The sequence below is a fragment of the Zonotrichia leucophrys genome, chromosome 10, assembly GCF_028769735.1.
Source record: "Zonotrichia leucophrys gambelii isolate GWCS_2022_RI chromosome 10, RI_Zleu_2.0, whole genome shotgun sequence".
NCBI classification, from domain to species: domain Eukaryota; kingdom Metazoa; phylum Chordata; class Aves; order Passeriformes; family Passerellidae; genus Zonotrichia; species Zonotrichia leucophrys.
Window position 1 is genome coordinate 10930400 of NC_088180.1, and position 25784 is coordinate 10956183.

Here is a 25784-nt window from a genome sequence, read left to right on the forward strand (position 1 = left end):
GTCTATTTTTATTCAGTCACAAAAATGAATAAAGACTAAGATCCAGTTATACTGGAAAACTAGGCTAGTTCTAGAAACCACAAATACTGTAAGCACTTTGGTATAATATGTACAGATTGTGCTGTCAATGTCATGCTTGCATACTAGAATTGATCAACAGATTTCCACTGGTGGAATAAAGCAAAAAAAGTACTGTAAAAGACTTGCTTTCTTATTTCTTTTCCTCTTTGCAAATGATTGAAAAAGGACACACCACAAGTACACACACAACATTTGTATGATGTGACTACAAATTAAATATTAAAGTGTTTTTAAATACAATGCAAGGCCTGTCTTCTTAAGTGCATAGAACGCAATGCAGAATACTGTTAATTACAGGGGCAACCTCAAAGATATGAAACATTTTAACAGATATTGAACAAAGTTCTTATTAAAAGAGGTGTGAATGAGAATAAGCATTCTTCTATTGTTACAAAGATCAACACATGTTATCCCCCACTGGTAAGAGAAAACTGCTGCATCATAAAAGATGTATCTATCTACTGCATCCATTTTATCACTTTCTCTCAGAGGCTTAGAATTGCACCCTCAAACTCCTAAGAAGTTTGGATATTTCATTGGGGATTTTTTTTTTCTCCTATTTTTAATAAAACTTTTCTCTTTCTGAAAGTAGGACACAAAAAGTGCATTTTAAATTAAAGGGCTTACTTTCCTCCTTATTTTATGGATGCATTTGCAACAGTTTAGAAATTTTAGCTTAACCTATTCATTCTTTCTACCACTACAATTTCTCAGAATGTCTCAGATTTATTCAGGCCATTCTGCCAACAAGTTAAGTAGCCCCTTTTCCTGCAAAGCAAACGGTATTAAATTCTAAGAAATCCGAAATACTGTAATAGTTACTGAAGTGAAATGCAAACTTAAAGAGTAAGGACTGCAGGATTTTCAGAAGATTTGGACTTTACGCAGTTTTCCCAAATTTGTACTTTCTCCTTTGGATTTTGGGATATACTTAGGTACATATATTCTGTTCCACTAACACTGCAAGTCAGCTTCAGACTAAGGTCTCAGGAATGAAATGGTAGCCTCAAAATTCTCAACCCAACCAGAGGAAACTCATCCCAATCATTACTCATTTCTTACACAACACAACAATCCATTTAACATGTAAACACAAGCAATGATGGTTCTCATTTGAAGCTCCTATTGTGGCAAGTAATACTTCACAGGTATCAGAAACACTTAAATTAATGTCTCCCTACTACCCCCATTTCTAAGATGTCTTCTTTTCCTTACAGAAGTTTTAGCTGTTCAACATCAAGCAATTGCACAAAAACTACAGCACCAAGCTTTGCTAACTGAAACTGCTGGAGAGCACACACAGGAGAAAAGAATTTGACTGTGGTTGTTGAGTGAGCGAGAAGTCAAATGAGCTTAAATAAAACTAATGTTAACACATTCCTTAATTGAAATGATTAATTCTTAGCAGAAATAAATTAAGATCAGTCTGATCTTACTGTAAGCTAGTTGGTGACCCAGCCAGACTTTTGTGCAGATTGGGGTTTTGACTGTGCCTGTTCCGACTGCGAACAGATGAAAACATTGTGTTGCAACCCGGGATTTTGCATTTGTGGAGCTGGCGAAGATGCACAGTTTTGTAATGAGCCCTGAAAGTTCCTTTATTACTGTATGTTTTCTGACATATATGACAAGTTATTGGCAGACTGGAAGGCAAGTTTATAAAGTTTTGATTAGCTTTCTCAATTAGAGAACAGTCTTGGTAGAGTTCATCATTGGGCATTAGGCTGGGTCCTTCACAGCTTTCATCACTATCATCCAAGGGCATGGTGCATATCTCACTTCCTCCGTCAGAATCCCAAGAAGAATGAGCACTGCTCTCAGATTTAACGCTGGAAGTAGTGCTTAGATCCAGAACAGCTCCATCATTTAATGGATCGTATCCATAACTCTCAGAACAGGGTTCTGCAATTTTGCTCATTGGAAAAATGTAGCTGCCTGCTCTGTTCACTCCTTTGAAGATTACAGAAGTACGTCCAACATGTTGTTTTAAAGAGACATCTTGGCAAAACTCCTTAGCCATGTCTTTCAAGAGGTATGTTGCATTGAAATGGTTGTTGAATTCCAGTGTATCTTTAGTCAGAAGTTTATGATGAAGATTTAGGTTTGAACTATGTCTAGAAGAACAAAGAGAAGCTTAGCAAGAAAGTGTTTCACCTCACTTAGCAGCTGTTTCACAATGACTATAAACAAAAACATGGAAAATCATTATTTAGTAGCATGCATAAATTGTACACTTCAGATTTGACCAACTACCACACAGACTGCACATGTAACTGGGTTCTGAACTTGCTTGCACTGGTATATATCAGATTCTATGTAATAACTCTACAGCAATCAGTGTTTCAGATTCTCACTTGCTTTGGGGGTAGCTGTCTGCTCTGATAGATCCAGTGCTAAACATAAAAGAAGTGGACGCAGACTAAAAACCTATAAACTGAACTGAAATCAGAGAATGGACTCAGGTAGGTAAGAAACAAGATTGTTTCCCAATGGACAAAGCAGGAAAGGATTGACATCTGAGTTGGCAAAAAATGTTGATAATCCCATGTACTCTAGCCATGTCCAGGATGCAGCTGTACATATCAGTACAGAGACTTTTCTTGACAGGAGTTTCCTTGAAAAAGGAAAATTGAAATAGATGCAACTTGCAGTTTTCAAATGGGCACTTCTGGGTTCAGTTTGAAACCACTAAAACATACAGAATCACTGTTCCTCACTGAACATTATTCATCAATCAGCTCACTGGGAAGTTACAGGCTCTGTCTAGAAGGCTGAAGGTATTATTGTAATACTGGTAAAACATTTGTCTTTCTCCTTGCCATCATGGTTTAAACACAACCATGAATTGTTCAAAAAAGGCACAGAAATATTTAGCACTTGTAGTCACACTACTCTATGTTAAAGTCTAGAAACTTGTGCAAAGTTGTTCCAAATAACTATTGTTTTGTACAAAGCTTGTGAAATGACTTCTGAGCTCACTTGTCTTTTTTTTTAACCCATCTTCCAAAAGCACCTATGTGAAAACTTATCTCAACATATTGGTGTGGGAAGGAATCTGTGGCATGTGAATGCAAATCTTACTGCTGGCCTTCTTTCCTGTGGCCCATATCGCAATTCCAGTGGAGAGGAATTCACATCTGGAAAGATGCAGGCAGCAGGGTATGAAGCCCTGCCAGCAGCAGATGAATCTGTGCATCTCAGATGCAGAGGCCAGTCCTCAGAGACCGGCTCATCCTCTCTCTGGATTGCATCAGCTGGCTCCAGCACTCCTAGCAGATTACAGACAATCTAAACCTCGTGTCTCTCTCAACTACTATCCAGGCATGCTTCCTCCGCCAAAAGCTGCTCTAACACTGCTGCACACTTGGGAAACTTGTAACACTTCAATAGGTTGGTTACCTATCACTGATCGCTTCAGATACATTTCTGATGGTCAGAAACAAAGCTTTGGCACTTGTTGCTCAGTTTATGTGCATAACAGGCTGAAATAAAATAATTACAGCAATACAGTACTGAAATGAGCATTAAACTGAACCAAGCTCATGCTTTAGTTTAGAAATTATTATTTAATCTCACAGAAAAGCACTACTGATGTGGATAAACACCAGATTGTGTTAGTTTGATTACCACTACATAAGGTTAATTTTGGGCTGACAAAGACTAATCTTGCTTTTCTTATGGGGTTTTTCTCACCAGTCTGTTCCAAATCCTTGAGTAAAGAAAGGACAAGGGCAAGTGAAGATTTCCTAAATTGGTCTCATTGCTTTTTCTTCAAAAACACTGTATACATTAAAATATACATGAAAGTACATATTAAACATGTAAGTCCACACATGCATCTACTGGAAAATTGCTGAATTCATACCCTTATGGCTTTCCCTTTATGTACTAAAGTATGCTTTCAACTACTGCAGTCCTTATCAGTTATGAAATTTTCATGGCTTTATTTAATACCTTGTAGTCTTGTGGAAAGGAAATGTTTCTTTCAATGGATTTTCATTTCAAGAACGTTCTGATAAGTTATCATACCTGTTATACGAGGATACACAGAAAATATTTGTAGGCGCCATTCCTCAAACACTCATTTTAATTTCAAATTAGGCTCCATTGTGATGGTAAAATAAATACAATTTTGTTTATAATTTTCTTACCTGTCTCGACTTCTACGAGAAGGGAAAGCAGCATTACAGCCCTCAACTGTGCAAATATGCATTTCTTTGAGATGTACATTTTTGAAATGCATTTTTACACTGTAAGGGTTTTTAAAAGTCTTCTTACAGATGTCACAATGAAAGCGGCTTTCTTCCTTCTGAATCCCTAGTGCATGTTGACTGACATGATCCATATCTTTAGAGTCTTCAAAACAAGGAATGGCAGCACCCCTGTTTGACAAAGTGCTGAAAAAGCCCCCGGTCAGCAAGTGGTGTTGCAATTCAGGGCAGTCATTTTTAGGAATCCTGTGCTGTGACTGCTCTTTAATATACATGGGGGGTTCAGTCATTGGTTTTATAACATCACTGTGGTGGTGTTTTGGATCTTCATACATAATTTCATGGGAAACTATTTTTAATGGTTGGTTTTCTTCTGGTTTAACCTCTTTCTCATAGTGTTGCAATTCATTCTCAGAGATATCCTCGATGTATTTGTTATTTGGTGCAAAGACAGATTCAAAATACTTTGGGCCCTCTACCCCAGAGAGAGATTTCCATGAATTACCTGAATGGGGGTGCTTTTCCACCCTGTCGGTCACCCGCTTCTCTATCTTATGCTCACAGGTCTCAAGCTCTCCATCGCTTACCCCCTGCAGGCGTGACTCATCTTCAGAGCTGGCAACATCGCTACTTTCATTGGGCGTCTCAACAGCTTCTTTCTCTATCTTAATGGGCATACTGGACTTACGAGACTTCTTCTTGGGGAGCATGTCAAATGGCAATTCATTGGAAACAAGCTGCTCTGGTATGGAGGAAGAAACAAGAGGCAGAGAAGGAAGAGTACCTGGAGTATTGGCAAGCTCGGCTGGTGTGACTGGGCTACGGTAAAAAGGAAGAACAGGCTGTACTGTCTTCAGGTTTGGAAAGAGGACACCGTTGTGTCCAATACTGGAAAATCCAGCCTGGCCTTTGGAATCTGTACAAGAGCTGGCATAGCTGGAAATAGTTCTGCTATCTGGAGTTAAAATTGTGAATTCCGTCCTTTTACTGTCTCCAGGTCCAGCAATGGTCAAACCATTTCTTAGATCCTTATCCCTGTTATTTCTGTTCATTGGCATATGGAGTCTGGGGTTAGGATTCGCACTATGACGATTTCGACTACGCAAAGAGCTGAACACCATATTGCAGCCCTCAATGGTGCATTTGTGCTTTATCTTCAGATGAACAGCATTGTAATGTATTTTCAAAGTACCTTTATCATAAAATGTTTTTTCGCATGCAGTGCAGAAGACACGTCCTTTCCTTGGCCCAGCATTTTTTTCAACAGATTTAATTTTGTTTTCTGGAGATAGTGCTGTCATTTCAAGCTTGGCTGCTGTATTATGTGAACTGGAATCACTTAAAAGGGCATCATCTTCTGTTTTAGTGATATCTGGGCCATTTATGCTCCTCTCATTTTCAACTTGAAATGGTGCAGAACTAGAAGTTAAGAAACTGCTTTCAGAAAATGGTATCTGAAGATCTTGTTTGGTTTCGTTGCTATGCTCTTGACCTTGCTCAATCAAATGTCTTTCTGGCGGTGAACCTATCAAAGGTGGAGGCACTGGGCTGAAAAACTGAAACGGCAGCATGAAAGCCATGTTATTTACAAGATTCTCAAAAGGATGAATGTTGGTGGGACTCATTTTGTCCAAGGAAGCAGAAAAATTAGGACTGTGTGGGTTGCAGCTCTCAATGAATGCCCTAATATCCAAATTGGCAGTTGGTGGTGGTATTATGATCGACTGCCCTTCTTTCTCTTGAATTGCCATTAACTCTACAATGGACTTAGTTTCTCCAAAGCGAAGGAACTGCTGCAAAGTAGCCAGTTCTTCTTCAGTGGTCATTATGCTCCAGTGATCCAGCACCTTTCCTGAAGCATCCTAAAGCAAAAAATATTTAAATGAGTTAGATGTTAGTCAAGGTAAACAAAAAAAACACTTCCCCTCAAATCTCTCATGTTTTTCAGGGACTAAAATTTATTCTCTAGCAAAAAATTAAAAATATTCAATTTAATAAGATTAATGTAAATTCTGTGATAATTTCTTCCAAATTTTATCATGTTGGTGATATTACCTCTTCCTGAACTGACAGTAATACTTTCCAATAAACTATTTTTTTCACAAAAATTAAGACACGTTATTTGAACAACAGATAGTATCCTGTAAGCACAGACAGGAGAGATGGAGCAATCAGACCAAGATTTAAGTCCTCATTTAAGTCAAGTATTCTTTCATTGCAAGTTTAATAATCTTCCAAGCAACTAAGATCAGAGAACAAATGAACCTATATTGATCTATTGCCAGTTTTCACAGAGCACAGCTGTAATTACACTAGTGTTGGAGTTCTTTCAAACTCTAGCTATGCCTAACTTTTCCCAATAACTACAATAAATATTTTATCACAGAACATGTATTTGATGGCCTACTGAGATTTTTCACAGTGCATGTAAGAGTTTCTAAGATGATGAAGAACGTAACATTATAAATTTTTCATGTGATAGAGGTTCAAGGTAATTGATTCCATATTTTTAATCCTAACACTAAAAAGCAAGATTATCAAGACCATTAAATATTGATTCATGTCATAATGTAAGATCATAATGTTACTTTACATAAAAGGTAACTTCCACAGCAGCAAGGACTAACATCAGTGTAAGCACATAGGGCCAAATACACTCTGGCTGCTGCTCCAGTAAGGTCGATAGCACTACCAGAGATTAATATTGTCCCTGGTGTTTTAAATAATGGCAAGTTTATTTCTTGATGTATTATTCTGCTGTATAAAAGCAAACTCACTGTTTAAATAATACTGGAATAAGTTCTAAAGCCTTTACTTTGATACACTACCAGTAACTTTTTATTTTTATTTTTGCTTACCTTTGTTGTTAGATTTCAGCAAGTGGAAAGATTTCAATTAAGTCTAACTAAAAAAAAGAGACCAATCACCAGAAATCCACCCTTTTTTTCTGGCATTAAGCTTGTACAGGCCTATTATTGTCTTTCAGATGTGCCACACTGTTAACACATAGTGAACCACTGAGAAGATTAAGATGGAAAACTACTTAACTGTCATATTTCTATTTTAAAGGCACCACTAAATACCTGTAGCACATATCCACGTATATAATCCTGCAGTGTCCAATCCAGAGCATGGAGAATCTGTATCACCTCTTCCTGCTTCAGAACACTGAAAAGCCGATCAAGCAGAATTTTAAGGCGCACAGGGATGGCTTGGGTTCCGTACAACATGAGGCTACTGATATCAAAGACAACATTGGATTGAACTATTTCTACTTGGCTTGATGGGTAGAGGTTTGGAATCCTTAGTTTGCTCAGGGCTGAAAATAAAAATCACAAAATGTAAGTAAGTTTACAGAGAAAGAGAAAATGAAATGCAACTAATATTGGGGTGGGGGGTGAGGAGTAACACAAAAAGCATGTGATAGTTATGAGGATCCTAAATGGTTTTCTATAGATTGTAAAAACAAATATTACCATGTGCTACCCATCCATGCCGGCACTGGTCACATTGTCGCTGATTTATTTTCCCAGGTTTGAAACACTGACAACTACAGTTCACGAGAGTGCACCGGATAGCCTGGAGATCAATGGAAAGCATGATAGGTAATATATGAGCACCATTCAGATTGTGCAGATTATACATCCACAGTACCTCTATAAAATCCACATGAAGACAGAATTAACATACCAACACAGACCTATCAACGTGCAATGTAAGTAATCCAGGCAAAGTCTGAGTTATACAAGTCACCAGCAGAAACACTACAGTAAAATGGAAGCAGAATATTTAACAATACACATAGCAACACTTCTGTGGATTTATTTAGGCTGAAGCACCTTCATAACAATTGTTGTTAAAAATTATGTATTCTAAAATTATGTATTCTACTAAGCTCTGATCCTTATGCATGATCCCTTTCTCAGGAAGGTTTGAAAACAAAGCTGTACAGATGAAAGACCTTTTCTCACAGTTTTGCTGGCACTCCATACTGCAATATAGCAAGTTCTAATGAGCAGTGCATCAGCTCTGCACAGATGTCATGCCCTACACACCCAGAATTCACATGGAATATTTCTATTCTGTCAAAGACAACGGAGTTTACTAATGCTCCTCAGTGACAAAGTTCACCAAAAAGTACTCCAACTGTTCCAAGTCTAAACAATCACATTTTGAAAGCAAAAGAGCACACAGAACACCAGTTGCACTGTTCAATTAGTACATCACTTTACTCTTACCAAGGTCATCTATAATGCAAATCAAATTAGTATTCAGATGTCCCTAATCAATGGGGTGATACAAACTTGCTTCCTGGAATATATTATTTCTTCTGTATGTGCCCATCTGCTGGAGAAGGCAAACAGACAACTTGGAGGTCCTAGTTAAAGCTCCAGAGGGATTTGCTACAGAGCAAAGCTTTTGCAGGATTCTGCACTGCTTGGATCTGGCACTGACAACAGTTCCAGCATAAACAGAATATTTATTGAGGGAGGGAAAGCAAAGAAATTGATATGCAGAATATCTTCACTAGAATAATAAAGAAAAAGAGTTAGATCATGCAATTGTTGGCATTTTTCTGCTTTTAAGTTAATGTTCCCTCTAATAATGTTTTATGCAAAATGGGGACTTCCACTCCTCAAAACACCCATAGGAAAGTAAGATAAGATTTGAAGAAAAAAAAGAAACATGGCATTCCCGCACTGGCACTTTAGAAAACATACAAGGAAGCCTAATTGTCCAAAAACTTGCTATGAAAGATGGATGCAAGAAACATTTAAACTCAAAAGTACATAGCAGAATGTTAATTTCACTGAGATTTGGAATGGGCATTTCTTTAGACTTGCAGCCTCTGGCTGACTCAGGGCAGAAGAGGACACTGCATACAAAACATATAAATAAGCATGTTCATGACATTTGGATGTCTGGTACTTCACAGTAATGGATTTGGAGAGAGATTTCAAAAATCTCAGTATCTGGCTTATCCAGGAGTTGCCTTACATGCACATCTCCAAACTGCAGCGACTTGATGCTGAGGTTTGCCTCTATTTGAAGAATTGGAACAAGTGGCAACAGGGCACTTGAAATCTCTGAATCACTTTGCCTTTAATCTTTTAAAGGAGCTGTTGCAAAATCCTGTGTTCTTGAGAAAAGCTCTTGCTCCCCATAAAGTCATAAAATACACATCAATACCCTATGCAGTATTGCTTCATTTTAATGGAGGATATATTTTCACTTAGATCCTAAAATACTTCCATATAACAATAAAAAGCCATAAATTTCTTATGGAAAGGTTGGGGGAAGAAAAGGTGTAGTTGACTGTGGATTCATTTCTACCACAAGATATCAAACAATAACGCAGATTGAGTCTTCTGCCTCTCTGCATACATAATATTCTGTGACTTGCCTGGACTGATGCCTTTCCACAGGCAACCCTGCTAGGTTCAGTAAGGTGCAGTGCATTCCATAAATGCATCTTTTACATTCCCTTCAGACAAAATTACAAAAGAGTACTTCCTTTTTCTGCAAGAAGTAACAGAAATCTGCACAATGAAAAAAGCTGTCACGATGATAAGTTAATTGAGATTTCAAAATTTTTTTCATTCCTTTTCCTTTGGACATGTTCCACAAATCACTGACCTTTAAAACTACTTTTTCTATTTAATTTGCGTACTTGGACAAGAAAGATACACCACACCAAATTTTGCATTTCATAGCTTTCTGTAAGAGTCTTCTTCTACATGGCACACGTATTTATTTTGCTTTCCTGTGTATGTGTAGAAGACTGCACATGCCAAAACAGGAACAAGTAAAAAGAGGGCATTTTGTTTTACATATATGAAAGCAGCTGTTACAAAGGGAGTAGAGTTCCCCCTCTATTCTAAATATTGAACTGAAGCTCTCTCAAGTCACATTATTGCTTCTGGAAACTAGAAGGAGTTAGCTTGCATCCTGGTGCATATCAAAGGTGCACCCTCGAATGGGGGATCTGTGCTGACTTAAAAAATTACTTGAAAGAATCCCTGAGAAGAAACAACTGATTTTTCAGGTTTTTAGCATTTCACTTCATTTGTGCTTGTCACAGTCTGTGTCTCCTAAGGCTTTTCTAGCAACATTTATAATCATATATATAGACAGAGAATATATAACAAAGCAAAATTAACTTCTGAAATAATCAGTGAATAACAATTTTAATTGTCACTGTTCAACTTCAAAAGGTATTTGTAAAATATGCACCTTGATTATCTCCCAAATTAACACATATCAGACTTCATTGAAAAGAAATTTAGCAATACTTCATGAAAACAATACCCTTGTCTTTTGCCCGTTAATCCTGTTGTCCTTAATAGCCTCTTCTAAGGTACTGTAATTATATCAAGGCTTTTAATAAGCTTTATTTTCCCAACAAGTGGAATGTACACACAATTTCATTCTGCAGAACAAAGAAATAACTTTCTGTATTGCATAGATGCAAAGCTTGAAAATTATAATTAAAGGATTGGAAATGTAGAAGGAAATTACAGTGGAAATTTTTTAAAGTGCAATCCTTTCATTCGAATCATTATTTATTTAATTTCATTTTCTAGAAACAGAAGGCAGATGGTCTGAAAAACTAAATCTTATGCTATCATCAAGGATCTTGGTATTGCTTTGCAGTCACACTCTCCTTCACAAATGGATCTTTCCTAATCCATTATCAGACCTACTTTCTTAATTTATTTGAAAAATAGAGTTGAAAAGACTGATCAAAATGTTCTGTGGTTTTACCAGCATGACCGTGGGAATCTGAATGCTGAACTTTAAATAAAAATGATCCCTCATTACGAGACAGACATTAACCATTAAACTGGTCACCGAAAAGCATCTGACTACTAATCACTGCATCTTAACATGTGCTGCCTGAAAGTCACACCTGCTCACATCCTTTTTTTGCCAGATATTGATGTGGCTTCAATTATGCTTCAAAAGTTACTGGATGTTTCTTTGCAACCCACTCACAGCCCTCAGAGCTGAGGAAAAGTCCAGGCTAATGGGACATACTCATGCTGATTCTGGGTATATAATCAGGCTTCATTTCACAAAGCAAGTTTGAGGAAGTCTCCTGGGACCTATGCTTACTTGCAACATACAACAGGTTTAAAAAAAAGCAGCAAGACAAGAAGGGCACGATAAGTGTATCCAATCTCATTCAGTGTTAAGAGGGTTCTGGATTGACAGCACTTTGGCTTGGGAAATAAATTAAGAAGCAAGGAAATATTGAAGACCTTGTCAGGACCGAGCTGGAGATCTGTGCTCATGCTGCAAAGCTGCTCTGGGTCTCTGCACGCAGCAAGGGCTGCAAGAGCAGACACCAGTAACACGAAGAGCAAGTCCCACATTACCCTGGTGCTATTTAACCACAGAAATGCACAGGTGAGCACCCTCACTTCTGGCACTTTCTGGCATCTAAGAAAAACCCTTGCCTTTTTGCATTAAGTTTCTCCCCACTTTAAAAACTGCCGCTTTTTTTTCAAGCTACTGCCATCACATGAAGAGCTTGAGAGCTTCCCTGCTCTGCTATGAGGATTACTGACAAAATGGTGTCATTGATGCCAGGTTACAGGAATGCATCTTGCAGGCAGGGCTTAGAAATTTCTATCAGTTTAAAATGCAAGTTTGAAGAAGGAATAGGAGTTAAATGAAACAAATACATGAGAGAACCTTTCATTAGATGAGCTATAGCAGATACTGCTTTCATTGCCCTCTCTCGAGGGTTTCTAGCAACAAGCTGTATCTCCTATGGCCATCTCATCATCATCAGTGGTAATCCCACTGAATATATGTAACCCACCATGGTATGTGCTCTGGTGGGCACTAATCTTATAGGAAAGAAGTGGGAAAAATCCCATATTTGCAGAATTGACCCATAGTGTCTCCACAGTAACAACGTTTGTGGAGAAAGGCATGATTTACAGTCGAGGAAGAAATAAAATTAAACATGGGACATATGTCTGGTTATTTGGAAGTATTTTCTTGCTTGCTCCTTGTAAAATATTTGCAAAGGAAGTAAAGGGATATATACCTTTACCATCTCTTAAATTGAAAGTACAGCCACGCTACTTCAAAGGCCAAATCCAAATCTGTTTGCACCTTTCACAGAGAACAGTAACTATAAATGAGTATGAAGCTGCCCTTCTGGTCCATACTTTCTTCTTCCTGGTTTTTATTATAGTCTACCAGGTTACTTGTGTTAGCGGAGTTTAAATAAATTCCTCTTTCCTCACTGAGTTACACTTGATTACTACTGTGCTTGAACTCTTTGCACAATCACTGAAAGCAGAGACAAAACAAAAACCCCTTATCATAAGCATCTCTCTCAGTGCCATCTTTTTCCATAGGATACAATCAGCAAAGCTTTGCTTTGTCCATTGTTTGTCAGGCAACTTTTGCCACTTTCCCTTGGGATATATTCTGCTGATAAATAACACAGTCTGTCAGTTTTGTCATGATTTAAAACAAGTTCTCAATTTACATTTTGTTCACCTTACTTGCACTGTATCACAATTCAGCTTATCCATATCAGACTAATATCTGGGGTTTTATCCATTCCACATGTATCTGCATCCCCCCTGTCCACTCTATAGTGCATATTTAGTCCTTGTGTCTGTTCTTCCTGAAGACAGACTTCAGTTTTCAACACACTGTTGAGCTCTCTGTAGTTTACTGGAACTAAAATATATGCCAGCATGTTTCACATACGATCAAAAAACATGCTGGGCTGCTCTAGACGGTGGAAGTACTTGTTGAAGACATAACCCAACAATTAGGCATGAAATGCATGCTGATATTAAATCTGTTAGATTAAGCACCTTGTACCTCTAATTGTTCCTTGAAAGTTTCAATGTACTCCCAGTTTAGAAAGGCTCTGAGTCCCATCTGCCTGTGGAGACCATTAGCAGGGCCCCTGCAGCATCTTCAAGGAAAGGCTCTGGGCCATTTTCTTCTTCCTGACATGCTCACTTCAAAGAGGGAAGAAGATGCCTGGAGGATGGACAGAATATGGAAGCCCTGTGCTGCCTGTAAGGGGAGCTGGGAAGACACAGTGGGAATGGGGAAAGGGAAGAGCAGTGTGCTGCAGCACACTGATGTGCACAGGTCTGACAGCAAGGCCCAGCTGAGAGTTACTCTGCACAAAGACTTGGCCCACGCTACAACTTGCACGTGCTCAGCTCAGGATTGTGGTGGCTCCTTCTGTCACGTGTTTAAGGTCCTGGAAAGTTCCTCACCACCACAGCACAGAAACACTGCCTGCCTTTCACAGGCTGAGCCCCCGAAACAAAGGGATTTCCAGTCAAGTACATTTCCACCTAATGCACTACACTTGCTTGCTGCAAGTTCTATTATTTCTACACTAAAGCTTAGAAATATTTCAAATAATTACACAAAATTATTAAAATAAGAAAAATGTCCTTATAAGATTTCTAATTATATGGGACTGAATGCACATATTACTTCCACAGTCTTATATCAAAAAACCTGTTTCTTACAAAGTAACAGCTGCTGTTAATAGTTATTTAATAAACATAAGTAACAACAAATAACTTTCCTAGAAAGCAAACCAGTTTTGCAGCTTGTTGTATCGAGAAAGCATATCTGATATCTTCTGTATTTTGAGCTTTTAATTAAGTAGAGAAAAGTTGTACACAGATGTCAGAGAGTAAACAGCTGACCAAATAGTTCCAACCTCCTCCATTGAGACACATTAAAAATGTTGGCCTGAGATGATTCATATGACAAACTTTTTATTAGTAAAAGAATTTCGGAAAATTGTCTCCTGCTTAAAAAACTGATTAGGAGACAGATGGGAAAGGTGGAGGTGGGCCACAATTTGCTTTTTACAGTGCCACTGAACACAAAGTTACACTCACAGCTCAGTTCCTAATCTGACAATGGCTCCTTGGTAATCTGGCTGGTTTTCATTCACACCAACCATTTATTCCTACCAAGCTTAGGAGGTGCAAGAACATTTGAAATGTCCAGACAAAAAGCTTTTGTTTCCGAGGCCAACCATTGATTTAGAAGTTGATCTTACCCTATTCTACTGAAAATTTTGGCTGGTGTAGCTACCACTCAACGCTCACTACCCCATTCTGTGGGAGAATTATGTTATGATTTTTATTCTAGAAGTACACAAAGGCCACAAGCTGAATACATTTTCTAGATAAGACGATGGAATACAGCCCATTAATTATCTGGATCCTTACGTATATATCCATACTGTTTATTTGGGGTCAGATACCAAAACCTGACCTCCTTTTAAACATCCACAGCCTAAAACGACACATAATCAGGATATTTACAACCCTGAGCCTACAGCAAAATGCATTACTCCATTACCCTCCCCCTCAGTGGGGCTGAACACAAATTTTGGCCTAGAATTTGACCAAATCTCTCTTATGGGGGCAACTGAGCACTTTGAATTGAAAATGTTTAATTGTCCTTTCAATAATTGACTAAAATGTCCTCAAAACCAGACAAAAATGTGAGGAGAGTGAATGAGCTCAGTACGATAGAAGTGAAATTCGACAATACCTTCACAGGATGGCACCACTCTGTCAAATCAACCTTTCTTACAAATTTAAAAGACAGTCCACATGTCACCACTTCATTAAAAATTTTTGATATGTGAGAAGAGTCCTGGGAGGGAGGAGCTGAGACAAGAGACTGAGCTGACACTGCTCCCAAGGCAGGGCTGGCTGGGGCCCGTGGCAGCTCTGGTGGCAGAGGAGCTCGGGGCACTCGCGGGCACTGCGGCGGGCGAGGAAGCACAGGAGCTGCTCCTGAGAAAGGCAGCCACGCTGCAAGGGCAGGCTTTAATCACAGCATAACTTGTGGGATGAAAATCACTCCTCATGCATGTCACTTACCCTACAGGGCCCCTTAGGGCAACTCTTGTTAATGGCACTGTCAAAATAATTATAAAGAGAGAAGAATTCGTGTGTGTGTATGTGAGCGTGAGCACACGCACTCGAGCGCTACTCTAAACAAAAAGCACCGGACAGCAGAACTTCATTTTGCCATTCAGCAGCGTGGCTGTAGATAGACTGGCTTATGCTGCAATTAATCTCACTTGTTAACAACAGGTAAGTGCTGACAGACAGCTCGGTCCACCTCAGGGACATAGGCAGAGCCTCTTTTACTGTTTGGTTTGGAAATGAAAACAAGAAATACAAATTGAGGAAGGAAAAACTTCATGTTATCGTTATCTTAGAGTTATTTACTTTTGATTCTGAACAGACTGTCATGATCCAGTTCCCACAGCATACCTGCCCTAGCCTGCACAGGTCAGAAATATTTTGCTGGTATTAAGCAGTGTATCTATCACAAGATATTAAAGCAATGTGCCCTTTTAATAAATTTAAGGGGAAAATCATTCTTATTAGTGCATTTCAAAAATAAGTAACAGATCGCTGCATATTGATGACTAAAACTGGTCAGACTTTAGGGGTAAAGGTGAGTCACAGGACAGAAAGGGTGTGAAATTATATGCAATAAAGCACTAGATGCTACTTAATCTAACAAGTAAGTTGTGCACATACTGCTTATCCATGCTGACATGCTAAGCATGCCACACTAAATGCTGAAGCTACAGATCTAGCCTCAACGAACTGCAGTTGAATTAAATATTTAACTCCTATGCAAGAAGTGTTATTAACACAAATGCACAAGTATCAGAGAAATGAGAAATATTAGAATATATAAATTGCAAGGCCTTTAAAATATGTCCTTAACTCTTCATGTATTTTATAAAATGGTGCATGGGTGCAATGTAGATGAGTTAATGTTTTAAAGACAATCCTAAATTTTTCAGCTCCGCGCACCGCTGCTTAAGTCTCAAAGCCATAAAATATACATGCTTAAAATCTCTTCCTTTTTCCCGTTACGGACTGAAGACAGGGATTAAAGAATAAAAGTGAAATAACAGCTCTCTGAAATATTTAGTGTTACACAATTCCATTCAATGCAATTTCATAAATTTTAAACCCAAACACTATTTGTACACATACACGATATTATCTATGGTGCTACAGTTATGCAATATTTTACGCAACAGTGTCGTTCCATTGGTAATTTCACAATTTAAAACTCAGTATTCCCTTTTATTGAACACAGGTGAAGAAATTTTCACCTGGCTTTCAGACATCAGTTTCTCTCACATGAAAAAATACCAATTTTTCACTGATGATTTTTTCTATTTGAAATTTGAAGTAAAAAAATCCACATTTTTCTTTTTTATATTTTTCCCCTCTTTGTTCAAATTTTCTATTGGTTTTAAAGTGTGGAATGAAATATTGTTCTTTATACTAAAATGACCGAAACCGGTTAAAAACTGCCACTTTTCCTCATTCCCTCAATAATATTTTTTGAGTCTCAATACTGAAATTTCAATCTCTAGGATTTTTTTAAATGACAGCAACAAAATAATAAGAAATAAAAACTAAAAAGAAGACAGGCAATGACATTTGCTGTAAAACAAACTGTAGCATCTGCTAGGACAAAACCTGCTGGTTTCTAGCACATAGGAACTGTGAGAGTTACTGCACCACTGAAGCCGGAAAGGACAGGAGATGACCCAGAGGGCAAAATCAATTTTTCTCCCTTACTTTTGGTGGATATTTCATGAAATAAAGAATTCAAGATCCATACCTAAACTTCAGCTCAAATCTGCATGAAAAATGTTTGCTAAATGCCAAATCATCCCAAAATGCTTTTAGAACACGTCTCTGGAACAAAAGCTGTAATCTAAAGCAAAACAAGAACACTTCTATTTTTATCAGAGGTGTACTTAGCATCATTGTAATGAAGTCTTTATTACTGCAAACCAAATAATTCACTGGTTTGCTGGATTGGAAATGGAATGACATGCTCAATATGTAGGAACAGATCTTTTAACAGTATCATGAACAGACACGAAAGCTGGAAGTCAGGACATTTGGTATCAAAAGGCCAAACCTCACCTCAGACTTAGGAGGCAGAAGTTCAAGGAAAAGCCCATGAAGTGACCCAATATTTGTAATAATTTCTCCTATTTCTGTGAAGATTCAGCTCTCCCAAATGTTTGTAAATGCTTGCTGATACCATTATTCTTGGGGTTCTGAATAGCTTGCAGATGGTTCAGTAGTTCAAAGAATAAACAGAATAACTACTTTTACAAAATCAATCAAGCAAAAATCTATATAATATATTAAGTATAACAAAAATGGATTTTCCTTAAGATTGGTTATTTTTTTACGTGTTCACTTATTGTTAAAAGTCTGATTTAGTTGCAAACGGCTCAAAATTCTAGCGCTTAATTCAAACAGAATTGCACAATTACACTGATTATTAAAAACTCCTCTATCAGCACTATACATATAATGGTAAATAATCTAGTTCAATATCTAATACGTTCTTCAAAAGTCCGTATTTTTCCCTTTTCTGTAAAAGGAGCAATTAGAAAGGTATTCTTCATGTATATTGTTCTAATCACTAGAACAAAGCAAACCAACACGCACTGTTGTTAGCAGTTAAAATAATGATGGACCCACTTTGCCCCATGACCTGGAGTGGAGTGAGACTCCCCCACCTCCCACTCCTCTAGCACTGCGAGCTGAGCCACAATTTCACTGTTTCAAAACCAAAGGACAGAAACAGAGACTCTTGTCTAACATAAAGCTTGCATATCTTACAACAAACTGCACTTATTTTCCAAAAGGATGTTAAAAATAGAAGCATATGATCTTTTCCCACCTAGAATTGTATCCTTACAATTAAAGACTATTAGCTGGCATCCTTTTTAACCGTCAAACTCAGACAGTGGCAGTTCTATAGCCACAAAGAGAAGCAGTAAATGAGAAGAACATGTTACTACACTGCATTTGAGAAAGTTTGGCTCCAAGCTATGCACTGATTAATATCAGATCTCCTTCTTTACTTGCCTCTTGACAATCTTGTCACATCTGGCTGACAAATCCTTACAAGCTTATCCAAACCAAGGCAGCCCAGATCATGCTCCGGGAGTAGCTTGAAGGAAGCGGCAACACCAGCCATGTACTGATGTGCCATCATGAAACTAATGAAGCTGACTTCACTTGCAGACTGCAGGAACACGAAGAAACACAACATGCCCCAAGGTTTTGCAACACAACGCAGAGTTAGCTCACCAAAAGATAAGACAAACAATCAGCTCCTGAGGTTCAAGAAGCCAAGTAGTTACATGAATTACAAAAATTTATATGGAATTGCTTGAACAACAATCTCTACTAAACGAGCACAATAAAATCCAACTTCAGATCAGATGTGAAAATTGACTGTTAAATGCCTTTCAAACAATGGTTTGTTTTAAATTAAAACAAAACTAGTCTATTTTATTTTCTCTCTCCCACATCTCCAAAATACCAGAATGTTGCCTGGATCCCAGGTTATTCACACAGAAAAATATCTAAAAATGAAAAGGGGGAAAAAAAAAAAAAGAAAAGAAAAAGAAAGAGGAAAAAAGTGTCACTTTTTATCCATAGGATTTTACAGAAGGATAAACCACAGCCTGTGTATATCAGTAGTCCTCCCCTGGGTTTGTGATCTGCCCTCTCGTCATTTTTAAACCAAGAATTCGTTACACAGACAACTGGAAGTATTTGACCAATTAATAAACCAGAAAGTAAAATGCTGCATCTTAAACACATCTAACAAAACCTCATTATGTATGAGCTAACAATTAAACCATGTTTATTTTTCTATGTGATGAAAAAAATCCAAATAAATAAGTTAAATGCATCACTACACAAGACACTTAATTGGCACAATATAGTTAAAAACCCAGACCCCCCCCTGCACACACACACATACTTAAACCCTCCCACCTCCTCCCCCCCCTCCCGGCCCCCCCCCCCCCCCAAAATACAAACAGGCTGATCCTAAGAAAAGAATTGCTTGCCTTATTTTCTGGATGCTAAATAGTCAAAAATAAACTGTACATAAAGGGCATACATTACACTCCACTTTAGTGGTAATTTCTAAAGAACTTCGTAGTGAAATTACATTGTTGTCTGCTCTCTAGTGCATTTATACGTCATGATAATGATAATGTATCTGGTTAAAGCACTTGACTCAAAACACATCTGAGTCACAAATCACAGATTTTACTGCTATTAATGTATATTGAGGACTTGTACAATTAAACATTGTCAAGTATTTATGATTTACATGCTACTACTTCAATTGGAAAACAATTACACAAGTGATGGCTCTGCTTATTATAATCAGCCTGCAATTCTGCATTACTTACTGTAGAACAGGAAAGTCACACAGTTGTTTACAGTGAACAGCAGAAAGAAAAGACAGATTTTTTTTTTACAGAAACTAGTTTTCTACTTTTACAATATCTTTTCATAATTAAGAAATAGAGAGCACAGCTCCCTACAGCTCTCATCCCCATTGTTCATTTCCCAAAACAACACCATTGCAACATTTTTTATATCTCCATAGTGCATAGCCACAAGTAAAAGTTGCACAGTAAAAACATACATTCATATAGAACTGCAAAGAACTTTCCTTACCTCAGACATTCTTACTGTGCTTATGTTTCCAGAGCTATAAAACAGTTTCCCATTCCCTCAGTGAGTTGTACAAAGAAGTACTGGAAACACTCCTGCCTGTACAAGTACTAAGGCAGAACCATCACACGCCTCTTTACTCTTGTCTGACTCTGAGCACCTCAAGGTCTGATGTATGCTCAGGCTGTGCACAGGGGAGTGAAATAAGATCCTCCCCCTTGGTGTTCTCCAGACCTACAGTACGAAGTTGTGTCTGCCTCTCACCTCTGCAGCCAGCTCTCACCTCGCTGCCCCGGAGTGCTGCGCTCCAGCCGCTCCTCAGTCGCAGGGCAGTCCCCTCACAGCTGGCTTGGAGAGGGCATGACACTCATCTTTCACAGAGATTTGATCAAAAGGAGTCACGGAGGCTTGAGGCGCTCCTAATGCAGTGCGAGGAGATTCTACCTCTGCTCTGGCAGCCTAAGTAATGCATTAAATCAATGCAGCTGACCTAGGGCCTATTACAATTTTTTTTTCTTCTTCTCAGAGTGTACAACTATCTGCAAATAAGCTATGAGGTACTTACAAGTAAAATTACTTATTTTTAGCATCAGTGTTGTTTTTCAAATTGCAGCTGCTGCAGGTTTTATTTTTTCTTTTTAAACATTTGCAGGTCTCAAAGGTTCTGTGAGAGGGGCGTGTATTTTTTAAGTTAAAACATTTCCCCTTATCAACTGACTTTTGAGTTAGGGCTGAATTTTATTCCTTTTTATTAAGTTGAAGCTTCCTATTAACAGCAGTACAGGTCATAAAGACAGGAGAAGAATTACTTTCTAGTAATTGGGCCAAAATCTGGTTTTAGTTATTCAGGTGTTGGGTTGCATTCATGAGCTAGAGCAGGATTTTTGTCATAGTCCTTTCTCACCTATTTAAAAAAAACCAAAACAAGCCCCCAGGACAAAACACTTCTCCTCTCCTCGCCTTTTAACTCCTGTAGATAATTTCTTTGCACTCTGCTAACTCAGGAATACATTGTAGCAGACCAGAGACACGAGCAAGTTGCAGCGAACTCAGAGGGAATCCCTGTAGGAACATACCAGGACAACATCTGACCAGATGAGTACCTGTAATCCCATAGGAAATGCAGTAGGAAATAAGATGGCTGTAGGGAGAAGACAGCTAACATATTATTATTGTTAGTTTATTAGTTGTCTTCTGCTAATCCTGTTTACTATTCACTAGATAAACGCACAAGGCTTAAGGAGAACCTAATTTACATTTAGCTAAATACTGCCATAGAGCTAAAGTGCATGGCAGTAATTGGAATCAGACCAGGATAAGGCCAACATGATCCCAGAATCTGGTCCTACAGAGCATGACAGGAAGCACACACTTTCCTAAATCCTTAGGTTTCTCCCATCTATACCTTATTTCTCCTGCTAAGCTCTTGAACCAGATGGGAAAACAGAGAGGGGGACGGAGTTTCCTAGAATGGTCTGCCAGATCCTCCTGGCAAAAAGCACTCAAGTGTGGCAAGAGTCAGCCAACAGTGGTGACTTGGTCCATTCCCAAGAGAGCACAACATGGAGGCCCAGCGCCACCTCTGGGCCCTGCAAGATGCCCCAGGCACTCCTCTCTTGGGGACACAAGGCAGGACACATGGATTATCACTGGTCTGGTAAACTGTGGGAAGAAGTGCCCAAGAAGTCATGGCTAAAAAGGTGTTATTTGAACTGATTCTTAACAGCAGTGTTTTAAAAGCATCTGCTCTGTGATGGGCACAAAACCTAGATGTAAACTTAAAGCCAAAGGCACACCTTGTTACTAAAATTATATTTCCTTCTTAATGAAACAAGCAGTGATGTTAACTAAAAAGGACTCAACATGATTGAAAATTCTGCAACAAAGGTGAGAAGAGTGGCTTAAGATTACATAAACTGCCAGAAGCTCTGAATTGATTTCAAAATGATAAGTGACTAAAACTTAGATGTGTGGAGAGCTGCACTCCCCTCTAGCAAGTTCCCAGGAAAAACCTATTTACCAGCTATCTGCCATTTGCCTGGTAGATGATAATTCTTATTAAATGGGCTAACTATCCATTGCAAACAATTTAGGACCAATTTACTGTTTTCTTAATTAATTATCTACTAACAGTCTTTTATTTTAAGCATTGTTTTCATTATTCAAGCTTTTTCAATGAATATTTAATGGGAGCATATTCATGCTCTTTTAAAATTGTTCACAATTTCTGATTAGCAATTTTTCAGTGTTTTACTACCTGTGTGTCTTTCAGCAGAATCCAATGATCCTTAGCATAATGTGACATGCGCAAGGCAGGACTTGTATCTGCAGGCCAACTTCTAAAGGAGTACTGGTACATTAACAGCATTTTTAGTAATTTCAGCTGATTCGTGGTCAAGCTTACTTGTACAGAGCAGTTACTGAGATGTATCTTAAGAATGACCAAAATGGAAAGCAGAGGGTGACTTCCCTAAAGCTTCTTCCAGCTTCCTGGAAAACCAGCTTCTTGTGAAAAGAAACAGACATTGGGACAGAGCACCAGCCTTGAGACAGGTCCTGGACTTCACTTGGGGATCTGCCACTGAATTGCTATTTGACCTCAGGCAAGTGATTTAAATTGATTTATATTTCCTTGCTTCTGAGTTACTTTTTTTTTTGGTTTTAAATGTATGTAAATTTTAAGCTCTTTGAGGAAGCTATAGCACCTCATTACATTCTTCTCAGGGACAGGGCTGAGGGCAAAGGAAAAGGGTCCCCAGGTCTGAAAACCACGTTTGTCATAGCAAATACCTAAAATCAGTGTAACAATGCAGCCCAATGAAAGCAGCTTTCTCCTCCCACCTGTCCCAGCCTGCTCCTTCTTCTCCATGTCCCAGCCTGTGTGCTCGGAGCAGCATGAATGCAGGGGGATGCAGGGCAGATTATGAAGTGCTAAAACTCCTTAAGCAAATGCAAGAGTATTCATGGTTTTGAGAAGAGTTCCAACACATGGAACTGACTATAAACAAAAAGCTGCTGCTCTTAACTGATTTTATTCTCTAGGGTATGTTAAAAATGGGTATTAACTACAGGGAATCACTACAAACAAAAACTGAGTCATACAGCACAAAGTGCAATACAATCCCTAATAAAAGATTTTTTCTGAGTCCTAAATTTCAATCATGACCTGAATTTTGGTGTTTGATTCAAAAAAATCATTCTAAAGAGAGTATCAGGAAAATAACCAAGCACTGACTAAACACTGGGAGTAGGTTTGTTCTGCCACTGTGTTCTCTAGGCAAATGGGCATGTAAATTCTGAATTCCCCAACCCCATGCTGCTGCCTCATGCCATTCCTCCCAGAGATGGCTGCACAGTGGCATTAACCTCCATGTCCTGCCTGCCAGGCCTAAATTCCAATCACATAATACACGATGTCCCTCTTACTTAAATTGGTGCTGGCAAACATCTTCACACTAATTTAATGCTTTGCTCACTTGTCTTGGAGAGACGTGTGGATTAAACATTTCTCAGAAGAAGTGTGAGACAATGGTCAGCCCCGTGATTGTACCAGGTCACCTTTCAGGGAGAAAAGCCAACAGGAGTAAGAATTGCTGTCCAGGACTACAGGGACACAAAATTTTGGGGAAGTAGGAGGGGAAAAAAGAAACAGACTTTGAAAATGAGGAGAACTGATAACATGTCAGGAAGACAATGACAGTTGTGGGTTTCAAACAACTTGCAAGCTCAATGTTTTGTAAAATCTAGCACATGAAGAGGAAAAGAGATTTAAACTTAGTGTGCTGTCAGTGCATAGTCTAGCACAGGTTTTCAGCACTAGTCAAACTACAAACAGGCCTGCTAAAGGCACAAAGTATCAGATAAGGTTTCCTAAGATGTGTGGAAGGCCAGCTAGATCTCTCCAGTTCTCACTCAGAAACAGAGAAATTCAAATTTCCTATTCAGTATTTCCAAATAGGCTACCTTACAAAATCAGCCTAAGCTATAAAGTGTCCAAAACGCTTTTCTGCTAACAGCTTAAGCAGAGTTTAAATGTTTACCCTGTCTTGCTGCTTTCATCCCATTTAGAGTAATTAGACAAATTCAACCCAGCAAGATAAGTTTATTGAATACTCTCTGCATTTGCACCCTGCTTCAGCAGTAATTTTCACCTAACTGTTCATTGCATTACTTTTCTGCAGCCCAAACCAGTAGTGAAGTCATTACAAAATGCTAACATTTAAAACAATGTGTATGGCAAACCCAGAGACACATCAGCAACACCAGCACCACTGACCCATTCCTGTGAAATGAGGCCTCTCCACTGAGTGCAACTAAGATCAAGACATTGCAATTAACAATTAGGACTGGCCTGAACGGTAATTTTCTTTATAACTCTTATTAATGGTTGCTTTATGTCACAGTGTATTTGCCACCAAAAATTTGATTATATAATTCATTCGCATCTAATAAAGTTTGGTGTTTTTAAGTTACAGCTGTTTTCAAGGCAAATCTCTCAGCATTAATAGTAGCATATTTATACCATGTGGCTTAATTATGCATTGCACAGCAAAAGCTTTTTAGTATACAGGTGTTAAAGCATATAGCTTTAAACCATGAAACATAATAAACCAAAGGACTTGGTTTGACTCCTCTGAGCTAATCAGTACATTTGTTCATGTCACAGCTAATTATTATTCACTACTTGAGATATTCCTGCTGATGATCCCCCTACCAAAGCCTTCCCCCACTCCAAATGATTTCTGTAGCTGTGTGCTTTGATTCTCCAATTTGGATTCTTCATTACTTGTGTAAATATTTTTGGAGGTTTCTTAGGATCACCAGAATTATACACTGCCCCACTTGACCTGTTGATACCATTAACCTTGAAGTATTACTCTTCTCCTTTCTTCCATTTTCTAGTGTTTTAGTTTCTTCCTTCCAATGCTGCTTTGCACTGAATAAAAGACATTTGGCATACACTTGATGACAAACAAGTACAGCATTTTATCACTCCTAATGAAAGCATATTCACATATGCCACAGTGGTGAGTTCACCCAATTCTACCATAAATGGGGCTTGCCCTTGAATGTGTACAATTTCATTCTAGGACCTGAGAGCATTTATAAAATCTCCAAATTAGGTTTATTAAATAGTTTTGGAGAGTATGCACTAAAAGACTCTATTTTGCTCCTCCCTCCCACTGCTCCCCACTTTGGACTGAGAGACAGAACTAGCTAACTATTGGTTCTGTTCTCTACTTTTCCACACATTTTTACCTACAATGACATGCAGCTTCTGTCTAAATGGATGGCAAAAGACTGCATCATTTTTCCATATAAATGTTATATACATACATGAGACACCCACCCAGCTAGAGATAGGGCTATAAAGAGTGAGATGGGAATGCTGCAGCAAGAACACCCCCAAAGATTCCTGGCAGCTCTGCCCATCTTTCTTTGCATGATCAGTCTAGTTTGGGGTGGGTTTGCATCAAAGTGCTAGCAAAAAAATAAGAATTTGCAAAGGTGAGTTCTTTGAGAACTTCCCAAAGATGAGAAAGGTGCTAGCAAGCAAAATGCAGTTCTCTAATTTTATCTAATAACCAAACAATAATGGGAGTTGAAGTCTTTCACTGCCAGGGATTAAGGTGGATGCTCTATTGGCTACACTTGTCCCTTTCTGCACAAGTCTACCAACTGCCCTCTAATCTTGCAAGCCCTGTGAGGAGTTTAAAACATTTAATTGCTAACTCTATTATTAAGGAATCTATCCTGTCAGAATGCAGCTCCTAACAACGTTAAGTCTCTTAGAGCAAATCAGTTTTGATACTGATGTTTCTCAGAGGTGCAGCATTTAATCCTCAAATTACAATGCAAGTTTTAACAGGCAGTTTCTGCCTTTCACCAAGATTTAGTAATTGACAAAAAAATTCAAACCCCT

The 25784-nt window shown here is 38.4% G+C and overlaps 1 protein-coding gene across 1 annotated transcript in view; it reads right to left on the reverse strand.

The window, feature by feature from the left end:
* Positions 1-137: 137 nt before the first annotated feature.
* The window catches only part of BNC1 (basonuclin zinc finger protein 1), a 73204-nt gene continuing 47557 nt past the window's right edge, over positions 138-25784 (reverse strand). The window contains exons 2-5 of the mRNA XM_064722061.1: positions 7769-7871; positions 7376-7611; positions 4233-6154; positions 138-2195 (exon numbers count right to left, since the gene is read on the reverse strand). Coding sequence (XP_064578131.1) covers positions 1514-2195; positions 4233-6154; positions 7376-7611; positions 7769-7871 — 2943 coding nt within the window. The 3' untranslated portion in view covers positions 138-1513. The remainder of the gene's footprint in view (positions 2196-4232; positions 6155-7375; positions 7612-7768; positions 7872-25784) is intronic.